The sequence below is a fragment of the Peromyscus eremicus genome, chromosome 4, assembly GCF_949786415.1.
Source record: "Peromyscus eremicus chromosome 4, PerEre_H2_v1, whole genome shotgun sequence".
Classification (NCBI taxonomy): domain Eukaryota; kingdom Metazoa; phylum Chordata; class Mammalia; order Rodentia; family Cricetidae; genus Peromyscus; species Peromyscus eremicus.
Window position 1 is genome coordinate 135,317,256 of NC_081419.1, and position 20,368 is coordinate 135,337,623.

At 43.5% G+C, this 20,368-nt stretch overlaps 1 protein-coding gene across 1 annotated transcript in view; it reads right to left on the reverse strand.

Annotated features, from left to right (window-relative positions):
* The window catches only part of Ptprt (protein tyrosine phosphatase receptor type T), an 805,504-nt gene that overhangs the window by 397,817 nt on the left and 387,319 nt on the right, over nucleotides 1-20,368 (reverse strand). The window contains exon 8 of the mRNA XM_059258971.1: nucleotides 2,788-3,084. Coding sequence (XP_059114954.1) covers nucleotides 2,788-3,084 — 297 coding nt within the window. The remainder of the gene's footprint in view (nucleotides 1-2,787; nucleotides 3,085-20,368) is intronic.

Genomic DNA, 20,368 nt, shown 5'->3' on the forward strand with positions numbered 1-20,368 from the left:
TCTTGTTACCCAAGAGGGAACCTGGCCCTCACCTACAGGGATTGTCCACAGCAGTCTTGATGTATGCCTTAGTTCTTGTTACCCAAGAGGGAACCTGGCCCTCACCTACAGGGATTGTCCACAGCAGTCTTGATGTGTGCCTTAGTTCTTGTTACCCAAGAGGCTGAGACTGGAAAGTGACTTCAGCCAAGAGTTTAAGAGTAGCCTGAACAACATATTGAGGCAACTCAACAAATAAAAACAAATACAAACTGCCAGAAAGTCTCCACACCCTGTTGAAACCTTCCAGCAGTTTCTGAGCTATGGCCTCAGAAGAGCTACAGACCATGGAAGGGTGTCTTATATGCTGGTGTCTTTAATATGATAATGTCCACACATCTCCTGAAGCAGGAATTGATGTTTTATTAATGCTGTTTACTGTAAATTTAATTTCAAAGCACTGCTGTTCCCACATTGTTTTGATAAAGGCTTTGTGGTTTATTTATTTTTCTCTTGGTGGTAAAAATGAGAAAGGGAGAGGATGAGACACAGCTTAAAGCTAGACCATGGGACTTGCTGCTGCAGATGGAGGTCATTCTCATCGTGCAGTTCAAAGGGGCTAAGGGAACACCTGAGAAAGGTTCCCTCTGAGTTGCTCCTTGGCTGTATCATGATGGTTTGTAAACAAAGGCTCCCCCTGCCAGCACTATGGGACAGCCTGGGAATAGTAATCACTGACCACTCTCTGACCACCACCCTGCTTCTTCAGTCAGGACCCAGGTAATACTGCCAATCCTTTAGGATACTCAATATACTTTCTACAACCAGGAAGTGGTTGGTGAGAGCATGGAGATGTGTCCCACAGCAGCTGGTTGGCTGAGTTCTTTGTACCAGAGGAGGCTTTCTGGTCAGGATTTTTTTCCCTGTGACTTGTTGCAAAGGTAATAGCTATGCTTATTGAAAGCCTATTGCTGGGCTTTCAATATCTCTTTAATATTCACAATAAACTGCAAAGTAGTATTAACAACAGTCCCTTCTCTAAGTGAGAAAACCAATGCACTAAGAGATTAAAGAGGGTGCCCCAGGCATACTGGCCTGGAGAGTCTACCTTCTCAAAGAGTGCTATTCTCCCTGTTAGAGATGGGGGATCCGCATGTTTGAAAAAAATGGAACCAGATCTAGGGCAAGCTGCAAATCCCTCCCCTGGTTTGGAACATCTGTGACACTTAACCCACCCTGGAGAGCTCTCCTTGGACCTTCCCAGAAGTTATAACATAGCTTCTTCTACTTTCCTGGTCTATTTGCCATCCCTACCCAAACTCTCCTTAATCACTTGTACACAAATCTACATTGAGTCAGATTCTAGAAAAATTAATAGGGCCAGAAATTAGCCAGGCCAAGGAGAAAACCAAAGTTCAACACAGAGTAAGTGTTTCTGAGGTATGTCTTAGAAATCACAAATTCTATCCTACATTAGATAGCTACTGTGGGGAGTTACATCCAGATTGTACTGGAATCCTGGGATGAAACAACCAAGAAATTTGAGGCAAAGAAAACTTATAGAGAAAGTAAAATTTAAGAAAAGCCTTGGAATAGCACTAGAGGAATATGTCCTGCAGACAGGAAGGGACATATCAGTCTAAACAGAAGGAATAGCACTGGCAAGGACAGATAGGAAGGTAGTTAGATATTCTATTTAAAAAAAAAAAAAGGCTCCACACTCTAGTACTCTCAAGGTAGAAGACACATTCAAAGAAGCAGTGCACAAATCAGAGTCTGTAGAGCCTTGTAGGGTGGGGAAGGGAGATGGGGGATGTGGGCTAAGGCAGGGGTGGGGGGAGGTGTGATGGGTGCATGGGATGGAGTGGGTGGGAGGTGCAGAGGGATTGGGGGAGGAGCAGGGAGGTGTGGTGGGAGGAGAAATTCCTAAGTTGATTTTCTGGTCTCTTGAGCTCCCAGATGTAAGCTCATTGAAAGGAGAAACACAGGAAGATAAGTCAGCCTAGAAGAGAACATTAGTTCGTTTTGCAATACATGGTATTTGAGATGCCTGTGGGACACCCAGGTGGATAACCAGCTTTGAGCTCATTCAATGTGCATGCTAAGCCTTAAGCTATTCTACGTGGTTTTTTTTCCCTTTAATTTGTGCAGAATCAAGTTGTTTAGTTTTCAATCTCAACAGGTTTAAACAATAAGATAAATACCCTTTCCAGGAGGCATCTGAAGAGTTAAGTCTTGGGGAGAAAGAGTGACAGAACATGAGGGGAGAATGGGGGGTGGGTGGGCAGGAGCACATACTTATGGGAGAGTTGTCACTGCTCATGGCATCATAACCACTCTGGAATTACACTCTGCACAGTCTACAGGCCCTTCTACAGAGACCTTGAGAACAGTGGGAAAATTAAAAACGGAGGATGGGATGAGTCAGTAAACAGCTTCCTGTGTAAGACTGAGGACCTGAGTTCAGATTCCCAACATCCAAATAAAAACTGTGTATGGCAGAGCATGCCTGTGTTCTCAGGGTTGTGAACACCAAGGTAGGAAGATCCTTGAGGCTTGATGACTAGTCAGTTTATCCAAATCTGTGAGCCCCACATCCCAAAGAGAGACCGTGTCTCAAAAAGTCAGATGGAAAAAAAAAATAGAGAAGACACTTGCAGCACTGACTTCTAACCTTCATATGAATGTACACACACACACACACACACACACACACACACACACACACACACTCCTCACCACTTACTGGCATGACCCCTGAGCTTACTTCACCTTCTCTATTCCCATGAACTGGCCTCCCTCACTCACCATCCTCCTCGGTCTGGACCACCAACTCCTCACTCTCCATCCGGCCCTCGGGATTGGACAGCAGCAGCCGTAGTCTGATGGTCATGAAGGGTCGTAGACCCCGCAGGGTATAGTGGGAAGAAGTCTGGATCACCTCCTCAGCCTCATACTGCTGCTGGTTGAACACGTACTGGTACTGTACCGTGAGGTTGTAGCTGTGGCAGCGGGTCACTGCGTAGCCAAAGGGCTCCCACTGCAGGGTCAGCTGCCTGGCCCGAATGTCCACAATCTCCACATTCTGAGGGCCATGCACAGGATCTGGAAAATACACACAAGACACAAGAGTTTTGAGGAGACTACAGGAAGCGGGTAGATGTTGTTCTTCATATGCATCCCATCTCCCCATGGTCTCCTGTGACTTTTGCCACCTGCAGCATAATTTACATGAAATTTTTCTTTAAATCAATTTTTTTTTGTAAATTTAAGCACACATATCTAAGATGAAACAAAAATAAATACGATGAAAAATTTCCTATTCCCTTCACAATGAAATGTGCCAGCCACAAAAATATAAAATTAGGGCTTCATCAGAGTTCCACTGAGAACTGTTGGGTGCTCCCAAGTGCACACATTTCTGTGATGTGCTGATTCAGATAACTGCTGGAGTTCTGTACTGCCTTCTGTGTTTAACTCAGCTACAGGCTCTCTCCATGGAGCTGAGGCTCCCCCTCCCCCTTTCTCCCATGCACATGCAAAATTTGGAGTGGTTACATCACAGACAGACATTCAGCTTCCAATCCATTTGCATGACCACAATACCACATGAACTTGGCCTTTGAATTCCCCTTCTCACTCTCACTTGTAATAGAACATATCACTTGCTAGCATCCTGCAACACTTCACTCTTCTTTCTGTCCTCTCCACTTCTTCCACATCATTCTACGAGTCTCCAGCACCCCAAAACTGTTCCTCATCTCCCTTTACACACTGATCTTTGTCCCAGGTCCCCATATATAGGAATGACCATGTCTTACTTCATAATCTGTACATTGATCATTATACCTTACATGAGGTAAATAGATGATTTTTGTGCAAAACTAATTAAAACAAACAAGAATAGTGAAGATAAGGATCTGATCAGCATTTAACACCATAATGCTTATAGGACATTATCAAGTTATGCCATGTCTTTGAGTGTACGTTTTACTTCATTTGTAAATTGGTGATAATAGAAGCTAACCCCCACTGCAGGAGAGGGCAGATCCATATGAAATATCCTGAGCCATTAGAGTTACACCTGAAATGAATAAGCACACCATATAAAATAGCTGGGGGTTTGTTTTATAGCAATAGGAAGAGTAATAAGAATAATAATCCTCTTTCATATGCTATACACCACCTGAGTGTCTTATAAATGGCAGTTCTGGGTAGGATCATTATGCAGTGCAATAGACTAGGCTATGGTCACCTTTCCAGTCCTCAAGTTCCCAGAGCTTTTAGAGTATAGCTGCCCTTGCACCAAGGCACAGACAAGAACGGCTTTGGGTGGGAGCTCTGGATGCCAACTGAGTTCCCTAATTTAACTCTATGGGAGAAGTGTAGCCAAGGCACACACTTCACAAGTGTGTCAGACAGGAGGCTGAGCCATCCCATAGCTGTGCATATTGCTTAAATCAGTAGCTCTGGCCTCTCCTCAACTGAGGAATTCACACTTATTCTTCAGCCCAGTCATCCATGCTGCAGGATACTTTGTACAAAAGAGATCCAGGGTCCCAAAAGTAAACGAGTGACTTGGTCAAAGTGACATCAGACAAGTTGCTCAGAGTTCAGTATGCTGAACCTATATGGAATGAAAGACAAAGTATGTGGGACTCACAGTCAGGGGTTGTGAGCAGGCATGGCTATGACTGCTTGGCTGGGTGTCTTTGGGTGGTCCAGGTTGCAGTGACTGCAGATACACAAGCATAGCAATGGAGGGAACCTTCTGCCTGAGAAATGTTAGCATCCTCTCCAGCTTTTGTCCAGCAGGAATTTTTCAATCTGTATAGATTCCCAAACTCTGCTGGTATATATCCCCAAGTAATACCTTTCTAATACCCCTCTTCTGGGAACTTCTTCAAAACCAACACTATACCCCAGGAAGATAGTCACCTCATGGGGCCCTCTACTCCCTCATTAGGAAGTGAGAGCAGAGATATTTAATACTTGGTTAAGGCTAAGGACATAGTTTCATTAAGTATCTTAAATACTACAATATTCTATGTCAAATACAATTTTTTTTTTTTTTTTTTTGGTTTTTCGAGACAGGGTTTCTCTGTGTAGCTTTGCGCCTTTCCTGGAACTCACTTGGTAGTCCAGGCTGGCCTCGAACTCACAGAGATCCGCCTGGCTCTGCCTCCCAAGTGCTGGGATTAAAGGCGTGCGCCACCACCGCCCGGCTCAAATACAATTTTTGAGATGTCCAGTACGGCCTAAAAGCACAAATAAAATACCATCAATGGAACAGCTTCCAGGAAGTGCTTGTTCTATTTCCTGAATCATGATGCTAGAAGGGAGGGATTGCCAATTCATTTGACAAACGAATAAATCAAGACTTGGAGAGGTCCTGGAACTTGGATCAAGTAACAAGTCCAGCAAGTGGCAAAATGAGGCTTTGAACTTGCAACTGTCTAACCCCATGTCTAGTATGCAAGAGATGTGAAGAGTGGACCAGAACACCACAGCCATGGGGAAGATACGTGCTGGGCTTGATAAACCTCACAACAACTGTTAAGGAAGCATCAGAAGACCTACTCTGGAGAAAACCAAAGTCCTGAGAAATGAAAAGATTGTCCTCAGGCCACACAATAAGAGGCAGGGTTGAGATTTATAGTCTCAGAATGTCTTAAACCTTTGATTTTTCTCTACTGTGACACCATTGGAGAAGACAGGTCAGAATAGGAGCATAAACATGAGGCAGCCACAGCCGTTGGGAATTTGGGAGAGACCTAGAAGAATGCTAGGGAAAAACAAAAACTGTAACACAAAAATTGCTTTGCCCTTAAGAGCCTGGGACCTGTCACCAGAAGGGACCATGCTGGAACTTAATACTAAGCTGTATATTGGCCTATCTTCAATCCCCACTCTCTATTTTTCTGCAACCCAACTGTGCAGACATACATATAAACACCTTCACGACTTTCTTATAGGTAGTCTTATCCTGAGGCCTTTCCCCTAATCACAGGGGGCAAGGGAAGTTGGAAGCCTGTTACCCAGGAAAGAGCTTCCCTCCAGTGTAGGAATATTGGGGCACAGACATAGATTCTGTGTCTCCTAAGCACACATGATAGAGTTGGAGCATGGCTGGAAGCCAGACTCTGGCACTCAGTAGCTAAGTGACCTTGGCCAAGGGCACTTCATCTCTGTGCCTCCATCTCCTCATCTATAAAGTGGAAATTACTGCACTAATCTCAGAGGGCTGTTAATGAGCATAAAATGAACTGTAAAGAGAGAAAATTGCCTTTCCCTAACAGTGGGGATTCCCCTTACACAGAACTGCCTTTCTAGGAGAAATGCCCTAAGAAGCCTTTAAAAGTTTTTGTCTTTATTCTTGAGAATTTCATACATGTATAAAGTAAAATATCATATCAATTCCCATTTTCCTTCCAACTTGCCCCATGTTCCTCAAACCCCTTCCAAATCATATCATTTTATTATTGTTTATAACCCACTAAGTTCAGTCATTGCTACCTATATGTACAGGAGTGTTTTAAGAGTAGGAGCTTAGATCCCAGGGCCTTGCTTACAACCCTACTAAGCCTCCACAGGAAGACAAACACCAAGGTCTTGAGGGGTGGATAAGTTGAGAGAGGTAGGGAAGTAATTAAATAGTAGAATGTTGGGAGAATCCACAAATATGACAGCTCCCCATGTGACTCCTCAACCTCCAACATGGTCTTCAGATATCACAAAAATATTTACTATGACTGGACTCCAGACAGAGCTGAGACATGTATGCGCACTTCAGCCAAATAGGACTCTCCACAGATCACCAGAAAAATGGGACTCAAAACACACCCGTACACTACAGAGACCTTGGGAGATGATTTGGGAGGTTCCCCTAGCCTATGGAAATTAAAAGGTTCAGAGAAAATTTTAGTTCAAATACAGTAAGTTCGGACTCTAGTGGCCCTCTAGGTAAGATACATGCAGCTGAAAGTGTCCTGTGACTGTGGTAATTTACATTCTAGAAAGCAGAGGTAGTGGCTATGAGGCAGGAGCTCTGGGCTAGGTAGTGCTTTAGCACCTGCCTTTGGGAAACAACTCCATGTTATACGTCACTGAGGCTCCATGAATGGAATGTAGCCATATCTCCATGCACCACTGTCCATCATACTTAGCATTTGTCACACTGCCCAGGAATTGCTTGTTTATACATTTGTCTCCCAGATTGCCAGCGACTATTTTCTGTTTGTCTAGCATCTCTAGGATCTGTCAAGCAGACTTCCTATGAGATGACCAGATGGTAGTTTGTTCTAGGAAACTGAGTTCCCATCACTGGTTTCCACCCTCCCTCCTCTGCTCAGGCCAGTACATCAGCAGGATCTCTGAGGCACACATTTCTTTTCTGCTTTGTTTTCAACCAAGAGGATGTCCTGAAATCCTACATAAGAGACACTAGTTTTCAGAATGTGTGATGGGAACACTCATGCTTTCAGTGTGATGACCCCCACCTCCCAACAAGCCTCACCTGCCAAACTGAGATTCTGCTCCAGTAATTGCCTTCCGTGAACAAAGTCCTGGGTTTACATTTGGGTTGGTGCAAACAAGTTGAAAATTGCTGAGAAAGTCTTGTGTGTGCAGTAGAGATTGGTTTGTTGAATTTATATCCCCCGTGTAAATACATCCAAGCCTACAGCCTCTGGTCTCTGCTTCCAGATAAGGTCCTGTCCATGTGACCTTCTTCAGTAACGACAGACAAGAAGACAGCAGACAGAGCACAGAGCTGCTGGCTTGTCTGAGCCGCTGAAAGTTAGTCTATCATGGAAAATCAAAGTGGCTCTCATCCTAACACCTTTGCAGTGAGGCCATGGGCCTTATTCTGAGCCCCATAGTGAACCTTGTCAGACTGACTTTTTCCCAGGACAAGGGCTCAGCAGCCAGTGCACTGTGTCCACCTGTCCCCTGACCTCCATTCTGATCATGCTTCAGGTCACTGAAACTCTAGAATATCCTGTCCCCATAGCTCCAAAGTCATTGCAGGGCCTGTGAGACTTACTTTCCTTGGTTGCCCCTTCTTGTGAGCACTGCTGGGACAAAGACTGGCTGAGAAGAGGAGCAGAGAGAACTTGAGTTCTCCACACATATTTGCACAAGTCCTTGTTAGAAACAGAGTTGGGTCAAAGGAGAATGGAAACAGGCTACAGGTTTCCACTTGTCCTTATAGTCTAGGCTCATTTAGGATTTTGCATGTGCTAGGTGCAGGTGCCTGTATGCGCACGCAAATGTCTCTCTCTCTCTGTGTGTGTGTGTGTGTGTGTGTGTGTGTGTGTGTGTGTGTGTATTTGTGTGTGTGTATTCTAAGAAGCTTGTTTGGAATAGAACTTCATTCCCAGGGCTAGAGAAAGACAACACAAAGGCATCATAGGGTTAGATTGAGCAGCCATCTTGGTTATCTTCAGTTGTCAAGTAGACACAACCTCGACTCATTTAAGGCAGTCTAAAATAAGAGACTGCCAAAATCAGACTAGAGTTACCATGTCTGTAAGAGACTGTCTTGATGAATGTGGGAGGGCACAGCCCACAGTGGGCAGCATTATGCCTAGGCAGGTAGATCTGAGTGGTATAAGTAAGCTAGTTGAGCATAAGAGTGAAAAGGTCCACAAGCAGAGACTCTCCATGTTTTCTGTCTCCAAGTTCCTGCCTTGAGTTCATGACCTGACTTCTCTCAGTGTTGGATTGTGACCTGAAATTGTCAACCAAGTAAACCCTTTCCTCGACAAGTTGCTTTTAGTCAGTGTTTTATCACAGCAAGGGAAAAGAAACTAGGCCAGGAGGAGAGGCAAGGAAGCTCTCAAACAGGATGCTGAAAGGAGTCCAATGTGACTGCTTCTGTGCAACTCGTAGTAGAACTTGACCATGAGTGAGTAATGACCTAGAGTGCACAGAAAGGCTTGTATTAAAAGCTGACATTCTCTTGTGGAAAACCAAAGTGATCAGCTTATAATGTACTTGGAGTTGACTCCAGGGGTCCCATCTTGTATGTGTGTGTGTCCGTGCATGCATGTATGTGTGTCCCTCACATTTAAGAAACTATTGCCACCTCAGAAAGGCAGCTTAGCTTCTCTTACCTCTACTGGGACCTTCTACCCCAAATCCGTCTGCTTCTATTTCTGCTACTCATACATCAAACCCTATACTCCTAAAGGGAAATATGGCATGCACAGTCCTTTGACATTCCCTGCTTTTTTCTGTGTTGTTCTCTGTGTTTGGGATGCTCCCTACAGACACAAATCCCAAGGTCAATATATTCAAAGTCCAGCTCTCACACCACCATTTGCTGGTAACTTTTTCCAAGGACCTCCTCAGACATCGTGACTGCCTTGAATTCTCTGTTTAATACACCTAGAGACTTTTGTCAACTTCTAATTGAATTGCAGGAGGTTTGGTCACATGATAACTTTAACATAGAGCTAATATATAGGTTAGACAGATAGACAAATTAAATAGATATATATGTAAATCTAAAAAAGCCAATGATGCCTGACCTTAATAGCATAACCAAGGCACTAATATAATATAGGAAAAAAGCAATAAGCAACAGGCTCTTTCAAGGATCTCTTTGTGTTCCAATTTTAAGGGCAATCATGTGGTTAAGTCAGAATTGCCTTCTGGTTTTGTTCTGCATGGACTCAGCCTTTAAGTCAAAGGCAATAGCTGTAGAATCTCCTAATGACCTTAATCAAAGCAGAACATCTTATTAAAGAAAGGAATAGAAAGCAGATTTCCAGTTCATGAATTTACCATGTATTCATCTTTGCACGCAGAGTTGGCTGGGGCACATGTACTGTTCAAAGTTGAACCTAAATTGAGATAATTTGGGGCATGGGGCTGAAAATGTGGAGGTGGCTAGCGTGTATGTAAAATTAATTTTTTATCCATTTGGAGATGCAATTTGAGTCCCTTTCAAATTAAATTGCAATGGAGTCCTAGGCAGCTGGAAACATTATTGCCAACATAATTTGACACTGCAAGAACAGTAATACATTGACAGATAGTTCGATGTGACCATTAATTTGCAATTTCTGCATGGAAATGATACACGAAGGAGGAAAAGAGGTAAAAGGAGCAAAGTTAAAATCCATCTTCTTTCCAGAATCATCCACTTTTTTTTTTTACTAACTTTTATTATTGCAGATGTTTGGTAGCTAGGAATTTGTTGACCATGACCACATCTTCTGATGGCAGCTACCTTGACAACTGTAACCATCAGAAGCTGAGAAGCTGGACTGTTTACTACCCTCTTGTGGAAATGTCCTACAGAAGGTAATTCATTGGCAATTTCATCACATCCCTCAATTAAATAGTATACATTGACGGTGGAGACACTATGGTATGGTGAAAAGATCATTGTCTCCCTGAGCACCTAACTGGAAAGCAATTCCTTTCTCCCATCTATATCTGTGCCTCATTCTCCTATTTGGATGATGGCTGTCTCCAAGGGCTATGAGTGAATCAAGAGGTCATTGTGTCAACTGTGTGTTTGATGCAGTTATATCTCCCAAGCCCAGAAGAGGAGGTGAGATGGCCTGATGTTAAGTCAAACAGAACTCATGGCTATTACCATGTTCCAGCTCCTGATCTTATATGTACTACAGGTCACTTCTAGGCTTATGCTTTAACCAACTATAATTTATCATTACTAACCTTCCAAGGATGCCTCATCAGATATTGCTATAGGTAGGTTTTAACTTCTATAAAAAATAACTTAGAACTCTAAGATGGACTGGGCATTAGGGATAAAGGTGAATGAGACAGGTACTTTCTCATCTTAGTGGAATTTATATTAGCAGGGTACAGTCATGATAGCTGTGAAGGATAGAGTGACAAAGCCCACTGTGCCTTCTGCAGGGGAAGTACTAACCTTTTGGATACACAGAGCAACAATGCATAGCTTCACTTTGGGGACCCACTTGAGTCAATTTGAACATGAGTCTTGCACAGCCCTGACATTCTTTTTCATAGAAACTGAAGCCACCAAAGAAATCTGAGGTGAGTTCAGGTTAATGATTCCTCCATAACTGCATTATTAGGTTATAATGAGAGCAAGTCTTCAGCCCAATCTACTTCACTGTTGAACATTTATTATATGAACATATATTAGCCAGCAAGCACAAAATAGGTCAGTCTGTTCCATATGGCTCAGTGAAAGCCCAGAAGTCTGTCCTTTAATGCAATTTGCTTACCATTTTGTATGAAAGGATCATTTGAAGCAGACGGGATAGTATCATAAGTGGGAAAACATTTTCCTTTTGTGTAAGAGACCAGATAGCAAATATTTCAGACCCTGAAGGTCTGGTAGTCTCTGCTATGTCTATTCATACCTGTGTTTGTAATGGCAGCTGGCAAGACAACCTATGTATAATGGGTATGCCCATGTTTCCATAATACCTTCTCTAGATTAGGCAGTCAAGGTTATGAGGTTTCATTTGACTACTCTCATACAAGGGTATTGGTGTAAATATTAAGGCCACTCCACGTACTTAAAAGGAGATTTATTTAATGGCGTAACTTACAAATTAAGGGATAGGTAGGTCGCGGGGTCTAGGGAAGGTGTATCACAGTCCAGCGGTGTTCTCTGGAGCTCTGCTTGGTCCACCTCCACCATCCAGGGTCCCGGAACGGAGTGAGCGCCCGCTGATCCAGATCTCGGGTCCCCAGGCACCTCCCTTGGCCCCTCCTTGTAGGCGTGACAGTTGCCGAAGTCTCAATGGGGGTTGGAACTTCCAGATCAAAGCTGGAATGGCTACCCACTACACAAGGGTCAAAATAAGGGGCTCTTAAAGTCACTCAGTCACAGGACTTTTCAGGAGTCATGGCATGGGCCTCAGCTTAAGTTTGAAATGCAGAGTTCTTATTTTTCACTGTGTAAGTCTGAAAAATGTTTAAAAAGATATTTGGGAGCTGAGAGTGTAACTCAGAGTTAAAATGCTTGCCTAGAGTACATAAGGTCTTGGGTTCTGTCTCCAGTACTCCAATAAAATAAGCAAAAATATTGGCTAGCCTACAGACTTTGAATAACTTTTGTAGTGGGTAGCTGTTCCAGCTTTGCCCTAGAAGTACTACCCCCATTGAGGCTTCAGTAACTGTCACACCTATGAGGCAGGGCCGAGAGAGGAGCCCTTAAGACCCAAGATCCAGATGTGCTGGCTCTCTTGGTTCCTGAATCCTGGACGCTGGAGGTCGATCGAGCAGAGTTCTTCAGAGAACACCACTGGACTGCATTACACCTTTCCCGGACCCTGTAACCTATCCCTTTACTTGTAACTTACCCCATGAAATAAACCTCCCTTTTAACTACATGGAGTTGCCTTAATACTTCCACCAATAAACTTTAATAATTTATAATAATGATTATGCTAGTCAAGAGGCTTCTGAATGCAACCAGTTTCTGATACTAATTATGCCAATTGGCAAAATGGTAGTTATTTACCAACGTATGTATCAGAAGCCTCTGTGGTATTGAGAGTTTCTTTAAGGTTTAGACTTCTTAACTAAAATGTTTGTGTACTCCCGAGTGAAATGTTCTTGGTCTTGACTCGTAGGTTCCTGGCTCTGGATTAAATATCACTAATGTATAATATACTCATCACATGCCAGTGGACACGGGCCTGCATATTTGAGAGTAAATGAGCAAGAGTATAACATGGAGTCTGGACATCAGGAACACTCTTCTGAAGGGACCTTTAGCACAGGATAGAGAGACATTAACAGGTAAATGGGAAGGTTTGTTGCGGGTGGGACTGGGAGAAGTGGGGGGATAAAAAGGTTAAAGCCCAAGCAGAGGGGATATCATGTTTAATATCCAAGGAAGAATAACAAGCAGACAAATGGCCACTGAGATGCTGAGGTGTGTAAGGACAGGGCAGTGGAGTAGCCATCCCCATCTCTTACCAGACAGGTGGCCCCTATGCAGTGATGAGCTAGCAAGTCTGCATGCCTTGGCCCTTCCTACCATCCATGTCTAGGAATAGTAGTAACAGTCAGGACTGTTGTAACAGTGCAGTAAGGGTATTCTTTGCTCAAAGAAAAACACTGGGAAGATGCTTTCTTCAAATTAATATTTTAAGCTCTTACCTTATTATACCCAGCACTATACTAGATGTAACAGTAGACCAGATATCTCTCTATTCTTACAGAGAGTGCATTCTATTGAAGGCAAGAGGGTTGAACACTCTATCAGACAAATGTGTAGCAAGCCAATTGATAATGAACACTGTAGAGAAAACCAAGCAGGGGCTCTGGGCTGCACAAATGCTGATACTTGTATTTCTTTGATTTTAGGTCCTGCTACCACCTCCTTAATCTTTTCTCTCCATTTACATAAAAGTTTTACTTTTCTCTGTGACTTAGTTTAAAATATGTATGTAGCAACAGGGTGGCAGGTGAGGTGTTGAGGACATAGTCTTTTTAAAAATGTGACATGTTCTCTGCCTTCCTTGAGGTTAAATCTTGACAGGGCAGACTCAGATAACCACAGTGGCAATCAAACATGTGACCTGACCAACTTACATGCGAAAGGAAATAGTCTGTGTCATGTTATAATAAAATAGTAACTGCTTTAATGAAACCAGGTGAGAGGCAAATTAGATAAAACGCCAGGCAGAGCATACTAGTTAGGGAGGGTGGTTATGCAAAGGTGACATGTGGACTACAAGTTGTCAGTCCTTTGTCCTCTATAGTTCCACTTCTACCTCAGCTTCTGCTCAACTCTGGACCTTAGTTTAAAGATCAGCAACTTTGATCAAAACCCATGGCCTCACCCTATGACTGCATTTGTTTGGAATGTATGGGAGGGTTTAATCATGGCTGATCCACTTCTATCCCATAAGACCAGGATAGGGAGCCAAGATTCAGATGCAACCATTCTCAAGAGGTGGCTGATGGATTGGGCTAAGAGCCTCAGAACTGGAGCCTGGGGGCTCTGAATCAGCTACTAAAGCATTGTTTCTTGGCTCTAAGCACCATTTTGTTTTTGCTTGTTTTATTGAGACAGGGCCTCTGATATTCCAGGCTGGCTTTGAATTTGCTATGTAGCTGAGGATGACCTTGAACTCTTGATTGTCTTGCCTCCATATCCCAAGTGCTAGGAGTCCAGGCATGCACTATCATGTCAGACTCCAAACACTCTTTTTTTTTTTTCCATTTTTCTTTATTAGGAAAATTTCTACTCACTCTACATACCACCCACAGATCCCACCTCCTCCCTCCCCCCAGCCCTCTCTCCCAAGCCACCCCACATCCCCACATCTCCCAAATCAAGATCTCCCATGGGGAGTCAGCAGAGGCAGCACACTGATCCTAGGCAGGTCCAAGCCCCTTCTTACTGCACCAAGGCTGCACAAGGCATCACACCACAGGCACTGGGTTCCCAAAAGCCTACCCATGCACCAGGACGGATCCCAATCCCCCTACCTGGGTGCCCCCAGAACAGTTCGAGCCAAACAAACACACTTTGGATACCCTACTTTTACAGTGCCAGGAGTGAGGTTGCAAAAATCACATCTCTGCTTAATCACAGAGCTCAGTGCTACTTTTGCCAATGGGTGGAGCCAGAGGGAGCAGGGGGACCGAGGAGGAGGTAGATGTTACCTCCAATTCCTGTGAGCCCATGCCAGTGCAAGTTATTCATCTGGGTGAGTTTTCGTCAGAATATTTAGGTCTAATTTGCAGTTTCCCAATAGTTAAAGAGCCTGCTTCACAAAAAAAAAAAAAAAAAAAATCTATTTTTCAATGAGAGAGAGAGAGAGAGAGAGAGAGAGAGAGAGAGAGAGAGAGAGAGAGAGAGAGAGAGCTTGCTTCATGGCAGCACTAGCCAGAAAAATGCTCTGTATTCCCATCTGTTAGGATTTCCCAATCGTAGCCCCTTCCCTTTCTTGCTGGCTCCTGCAATCGCTGCTTCCCACATTGACATCAGTTGTCTAATAGGCTCCTTTCACTGTTTCTGTTTTCTAGACCATTCTTCACACACAGTTAACCACAGCTTCCCAAACTCTACCAGTTCATGGTGCCCTTTGTGTTTTGGTAATTTATTTTTGTACCTCCCAAGCCAAAGAAATACCCAGTAGCTTTATTCATTAGTCAGTTCATATAATCTAGTAAGGACCTATACCACTTAAGAATGGTATAGGTCTTAAGAATGATTTGAGAAAACAAGACAGACACATTGTCTTAGAGTTTCTATTGCTGTGATGAAACAACATGACCTAAGCCACTTGTGGGGGAAAGGGTTCACTTGGCTTACACTTCCACATCACAGTCCATCACTGAAGGAAGTCAGGACAGGAACTCAAGCAGGGCAGGGACATGGAGGTAGGAGCTGATGCAGACAGAGGCTATAGAGGGGTGTTGCTTACTGGCTTGTTCATCATGGCTTGCTCAGCCTGCTTTCTTATAGAAGCTGGGACCACCAGCCCAGGGATGGCACCACCCACAATGGGCCAGGCCCTCCCTTATCAATCACTAATTTTAAAAAATGCCATACAGGCTTGGCTCCAGCCCGATCTTATGAAGGCATTTTCTCACTTGAGGCTCCCTGTTCTCAGATGACTGACTTTAGTTTGTGTCAGGTTGTCATAAAACTATCCAGCATACACATTAACAAGAGAATGAATTCTTTTACTCCTAACCATCACTACTCACGAATGAACACATTTACCTTTTGGGCAGGACCTCACAGCTTCTCAACTGTGGGTTCAGATCAGACACTGCTAGATCTGTTGCCAGCTCCAAGTTGACTTTTATCCAATAATTGCATTTCATCAGAGACATGGCCCAAAGCCAAGCTTTGCAAAGAAATGGTAACAGGGCAATGCATATAGGCCACATAGTCTGGTGTCCAAACTAGAGATTGCCTTAAGTTAGCAGCTTGCATGGTGTCTGCTTGATTCTGCTGCATTTCCCATGTTTAGAAACAGCTCCTGATGCCTCTAGGAGTTCCTAGGAGTTCTTGGTGCCCTCAGCACACACACTGAGTACTCAGAGTTAAGAATACTAGTTAGGAACAAGCACTGTGACTACTTCCTAACTTCAACCTTGACTGCTACAGAAAACTACTCTCCCTGAACTGGCTGAATATCCCATGTTCTTCATTTCCCACACTAGTGTCCCAAGTAGACTGGGTACTCTGCATCCACAAATCTGGTACCCTAGCCAATCCACTGTGCTTACCAGCTCTGTCTCAGATCCCACATTTCCCTCACTTTTCCACCTGCTCTGTTGCTGAACCCTGGGACAAGGTGGCCAGCCAGCCACGCTTCTCAACACATCAGCTGTTCAAGAGCTCAGATGCTGGGAAACATTCATTGGACACAGGCACAAGGCTGGAGCCTGGAAATAAAAGCTTTAGAATGTTTAAAAATTACTTTTGTGGCAGAGAAAATCGGGTTGGAAAGAGAGAAGCAATTTCTAAATTACATGGTTTCAGATTCCAGAGAAAGAAAAGGAGATTTGGGGAGGGTGGGAGGAGAGAAGCCAAGCCTCTAGCATCTTTCAGGTTTTATTTCAATTCACCCTTAATCCATGGCCAGTCTCCTTGTCCATTGTCAAAAAATAAAAGAAAGAGAGAGAGAGAGAGAGAAAGAGAGAGAGGAGGGAGATTGGAGGAAAATGAAATGAAAACACTCTTGATGGTCAAAAGTCACCTCGTGCTAGATTCAGATGAGATGTTAAATATTCTGAACATTTTCATTCTTTCGGCTCTGAACAATGCCAGCAGTGGACTTGGGAAAGAATCTTCAATATAGCTATTGCTGTCACTATTTAAGAAGCCTTGTTGTAGATCAAATTGTGTCTAGACTATGTACAACAAGCAGGAGTCATAGCTCCTAATTGGACTTTGATGGTCCCTCTCCAAAACTACTACTTCTCCTTTCCGTTAGAGAGTCTGGCTTTTGTATTCAGATCTGGGGGTTTTCAAAGCTCTGACAGCTCATAACTGAGAACTCCTCCACCCCGGGACACTCTTGATCTCACAAGGAATTGCATTAATCTATAGACACTGTTCAGGACTGCTGGACCTTGACGAGCCCTGCTGTGTCAGCAGCCCCAGAAATGCCTACCAAGCTTTTTTATGATGTCCAAAGCTTTATTCTTTGAAATGTACAAGAGTATCATTAAACTGTAGGAACATTTTCAAATAAAAACCACTGTCAGTTAAAGGAAGCTTTTTCTCTGTCCAGTCTCACTTGGGACCTACCTAGCCAAAGAGGATGGAAATGAGTGGTATGAAGTAAAGCTCTCTATTCTAGTGACTTTGCCAAACACCAAAAAAGGGAAGCCAGATAGGACATGGAGGAAAGATAAGAGGGAGCCAGACAACGCCTTAGCCCTCCCAATGCCCCCTTGACTATTTATGAAGCACTTTCTGGCCTGCTTGTATGTCTTTCAGTGACAGTGGTGGGATAAAATGCATACATTGTGTTTCCTGCCTGAAGCTCCATTATGAAGGCTGGCCCTTTACTGTGATGTGGTAGCATGGTCTTACAGATTTTATTTAAGACACCAAATGAGGACTTTTTCCTATCAGAATTGTAAAGATGATCACTGTGGTGGTTTAAATGAGGATGGCCCCCATAAGCTCATATATTTTAATGTTTGGTCCCAGTTAGTTGAACTGTTTGGGAAGGATGAGGAGGCCTGGCCTTGTTGAACTAAGTACAGACTTGTTGGAGGAGATGTGTCATTAGAGATGGGCTTTGACGTTTCAAATGCCCACATAATCCCAGTGTTTCTCTTGACCTGCCTGCCTGTGATTCAGGAAATAAAGCTCTCAGCCCCATGACTGCATGCCTACTGCCATGCTTCCTGCTATGTTGATAATGGACTAACCCTCTGAAACTGTTAGCAAGCCTCCAATTGAATGCTTTCTTTTATAAGAATTGAGCAGATGCAGAGATCTACAGCCAAGCATCAGGCCAAGCTCCAGGAGTCCAGTTGAAGAGAGGGAAGAGGGATTCTACAAGCAAGGGGGCATCAAGATCATGATGGGGAAACCTACAGAGACAACCAAACCAAACTAGTGGGAACTCATAAACTTTAGACCAACAGCTGTAGAGCATCCATGGGACTGGACTAGGCCTTCTGCATAAGCAAGACATTGTGTAGCTTGGTCTGCTTAAGGGGCCCCCTGGCAGCAGGATCAGGATCCATCCCTGGTACATGAGCTGGCTTTTTGGAGCCCATTACCTGTGGTGGGACACCTTGCATAACCTTGATGCAGGGGGTGGGGGGATTGGACCTGCTTCACCTGAATATACCAGACTTTGCTGACTCCCCATGGGAGGCCTTACCTTTTCAGAGGAGGAAATAGGGGGATCTGTAGTTGGTATGTAAAACAAATAAAAAATTTCTGACCCTGCTTTTCCTACTTTTCATCAGACCTCAATTTACACAGACTTTTCTCAGATGCTCACCATTCTCCTGTTTTCATGCCTTCTCTCTCTCTTGCCCATCAAACCTTATTTATGAACTCTCAATCCCAAATACATAGGTTAACCCTTTATCTCCTCTGGTTCCTGTGAGGTTTGAATAAAATTATATATGCACGTTGGTGTAGTAATGACACACCATAGTACTGTGTACTAAACCACTCCCAAGCTACTGCTCTACAACCAGGTATTTATTTTTGAGTTCTTACATGTTCTTGTTTTATCCAGACTGGGATCAGCTTGGCTGGAGTTTTTGATACATTTTCAGGTTTGTTCTATTTATTCTAGATCAGCACTCCCCAGGCTCTGTGTTTTCTTTGACAGATTTGCCAGAATTAAACCAATCTGTGCACAATTTCCTAAAGCTCTTCATATAATGTCTGTGAATATTGACTGTATCAGCCAAGGCAGATCACACGGACAAACCCAACAGGAGAGGGGCTGCTAGCCACAGAGGATGGAAGGAGAAAGCAGTGTGGGTCAATACTTGCTAAACAATAGCTCATACCTTCCAGATCAACACATATCTATGCTTTGGTTATAGGGCTAGCCAGAGCATCCCCCAGTCCAGGACTAGTTTCTCTGGAGGAAGGGAAGTCTGGTTTTGCATCAGGTGTCTAAAAATCCAGAAGTTTCTGCTGAATCCACAAAATGTAAGACAGTGGCCTCTCTCTGCCTGTGTGGACTGCTATGTGATGATTCTCTGGGACAAAGGGACACAGCTAGGAAAGTTACTCTGGCCTTCTCAGTGTCAAAGTGAACTGGCTGAGCCATCTGACAAACTGGTCAGGCTAGTTATACTCCCCTACCACACAAATGTCTGCTGAGATCACATGCATCCACATATACTAACATCATCTGTCTTGGTACCAAATCTCCTGTGATTGGAAATACATAGTCCTTTCTGTGTCACCTGGAACCTGCTACCGTCTGTGGAAAAACACACTGGATATGATTAAGTCGAGGAACTTGAAGTGGGAGGTTACCCTAGAGCAACTAGGTGGACTCACAGCATCAAAAGGTCCTTAGAAACAGAACAGAAGATGCAAAGAGAGAGAGTATGCCTCTCTACTGATACCAAAGATAGAGAAAGCAGTCCCAAGCCAAGGAATGTAGGCAGCCTCCTTGAAAAAGGCAAGGAAACTGATTCTCACCTAAACTCTGCAAAAGGAACAGCCTTGAAGAACTATTTTGATCTTCTGACCATAAAAATAGATGCCTGTGAAGTGTGACTCATTACAATAGCAATAGAAGCCCATACAATCCCCAAATATTGTTCTGCATTTATACATTTCTGCATTTATATATTTCTGCATTTTTATCTCTATTTTCACCTTCATTGCCTTTCCTCCCATTGAAATGTTATTTCTACATATGTTCTCTCGCTTGAATGAATTTTTAAAAATGCACGCAATTGATTAGTATGCATGCATTTTAATTATGTAAATTGGAATATATTCTAGCTTTCTTGCTTTGCTGCTCAGTACTATTCCTCTGACATGCATCTCTATGCCCCTGCATGCCCTTAGTCAACCACTTCCAAACACTACATGGGATTTCAAGGTTTATACCTTCCTACTGGTATAAACTGAAAGGATCTGCTCCCCAGTAATGACTACCAAAAATTATGCTGCAGGGGACCTTTGACAGTACATCACTATGAGAATTTGCATGAGCCTCTTTCCAGTATATATGGTCCTAGGAGAGAAGTATTGTCTGATGATTAAACTTAATTGGACAAAGTGCTGTCAGACACCCTCAACTCCTAGTTGTGTGAGAATGTTTGTGTACCAACACACTTATGACAATCAGTGACATTATCCAATTTTTCTAATCTTTGTCAATCTGATGAACTCTAAGTACTGTTCCCTTTACTTTCCTCTAATTTCAATGAGTTTACTCTTCCTTTTATTTAC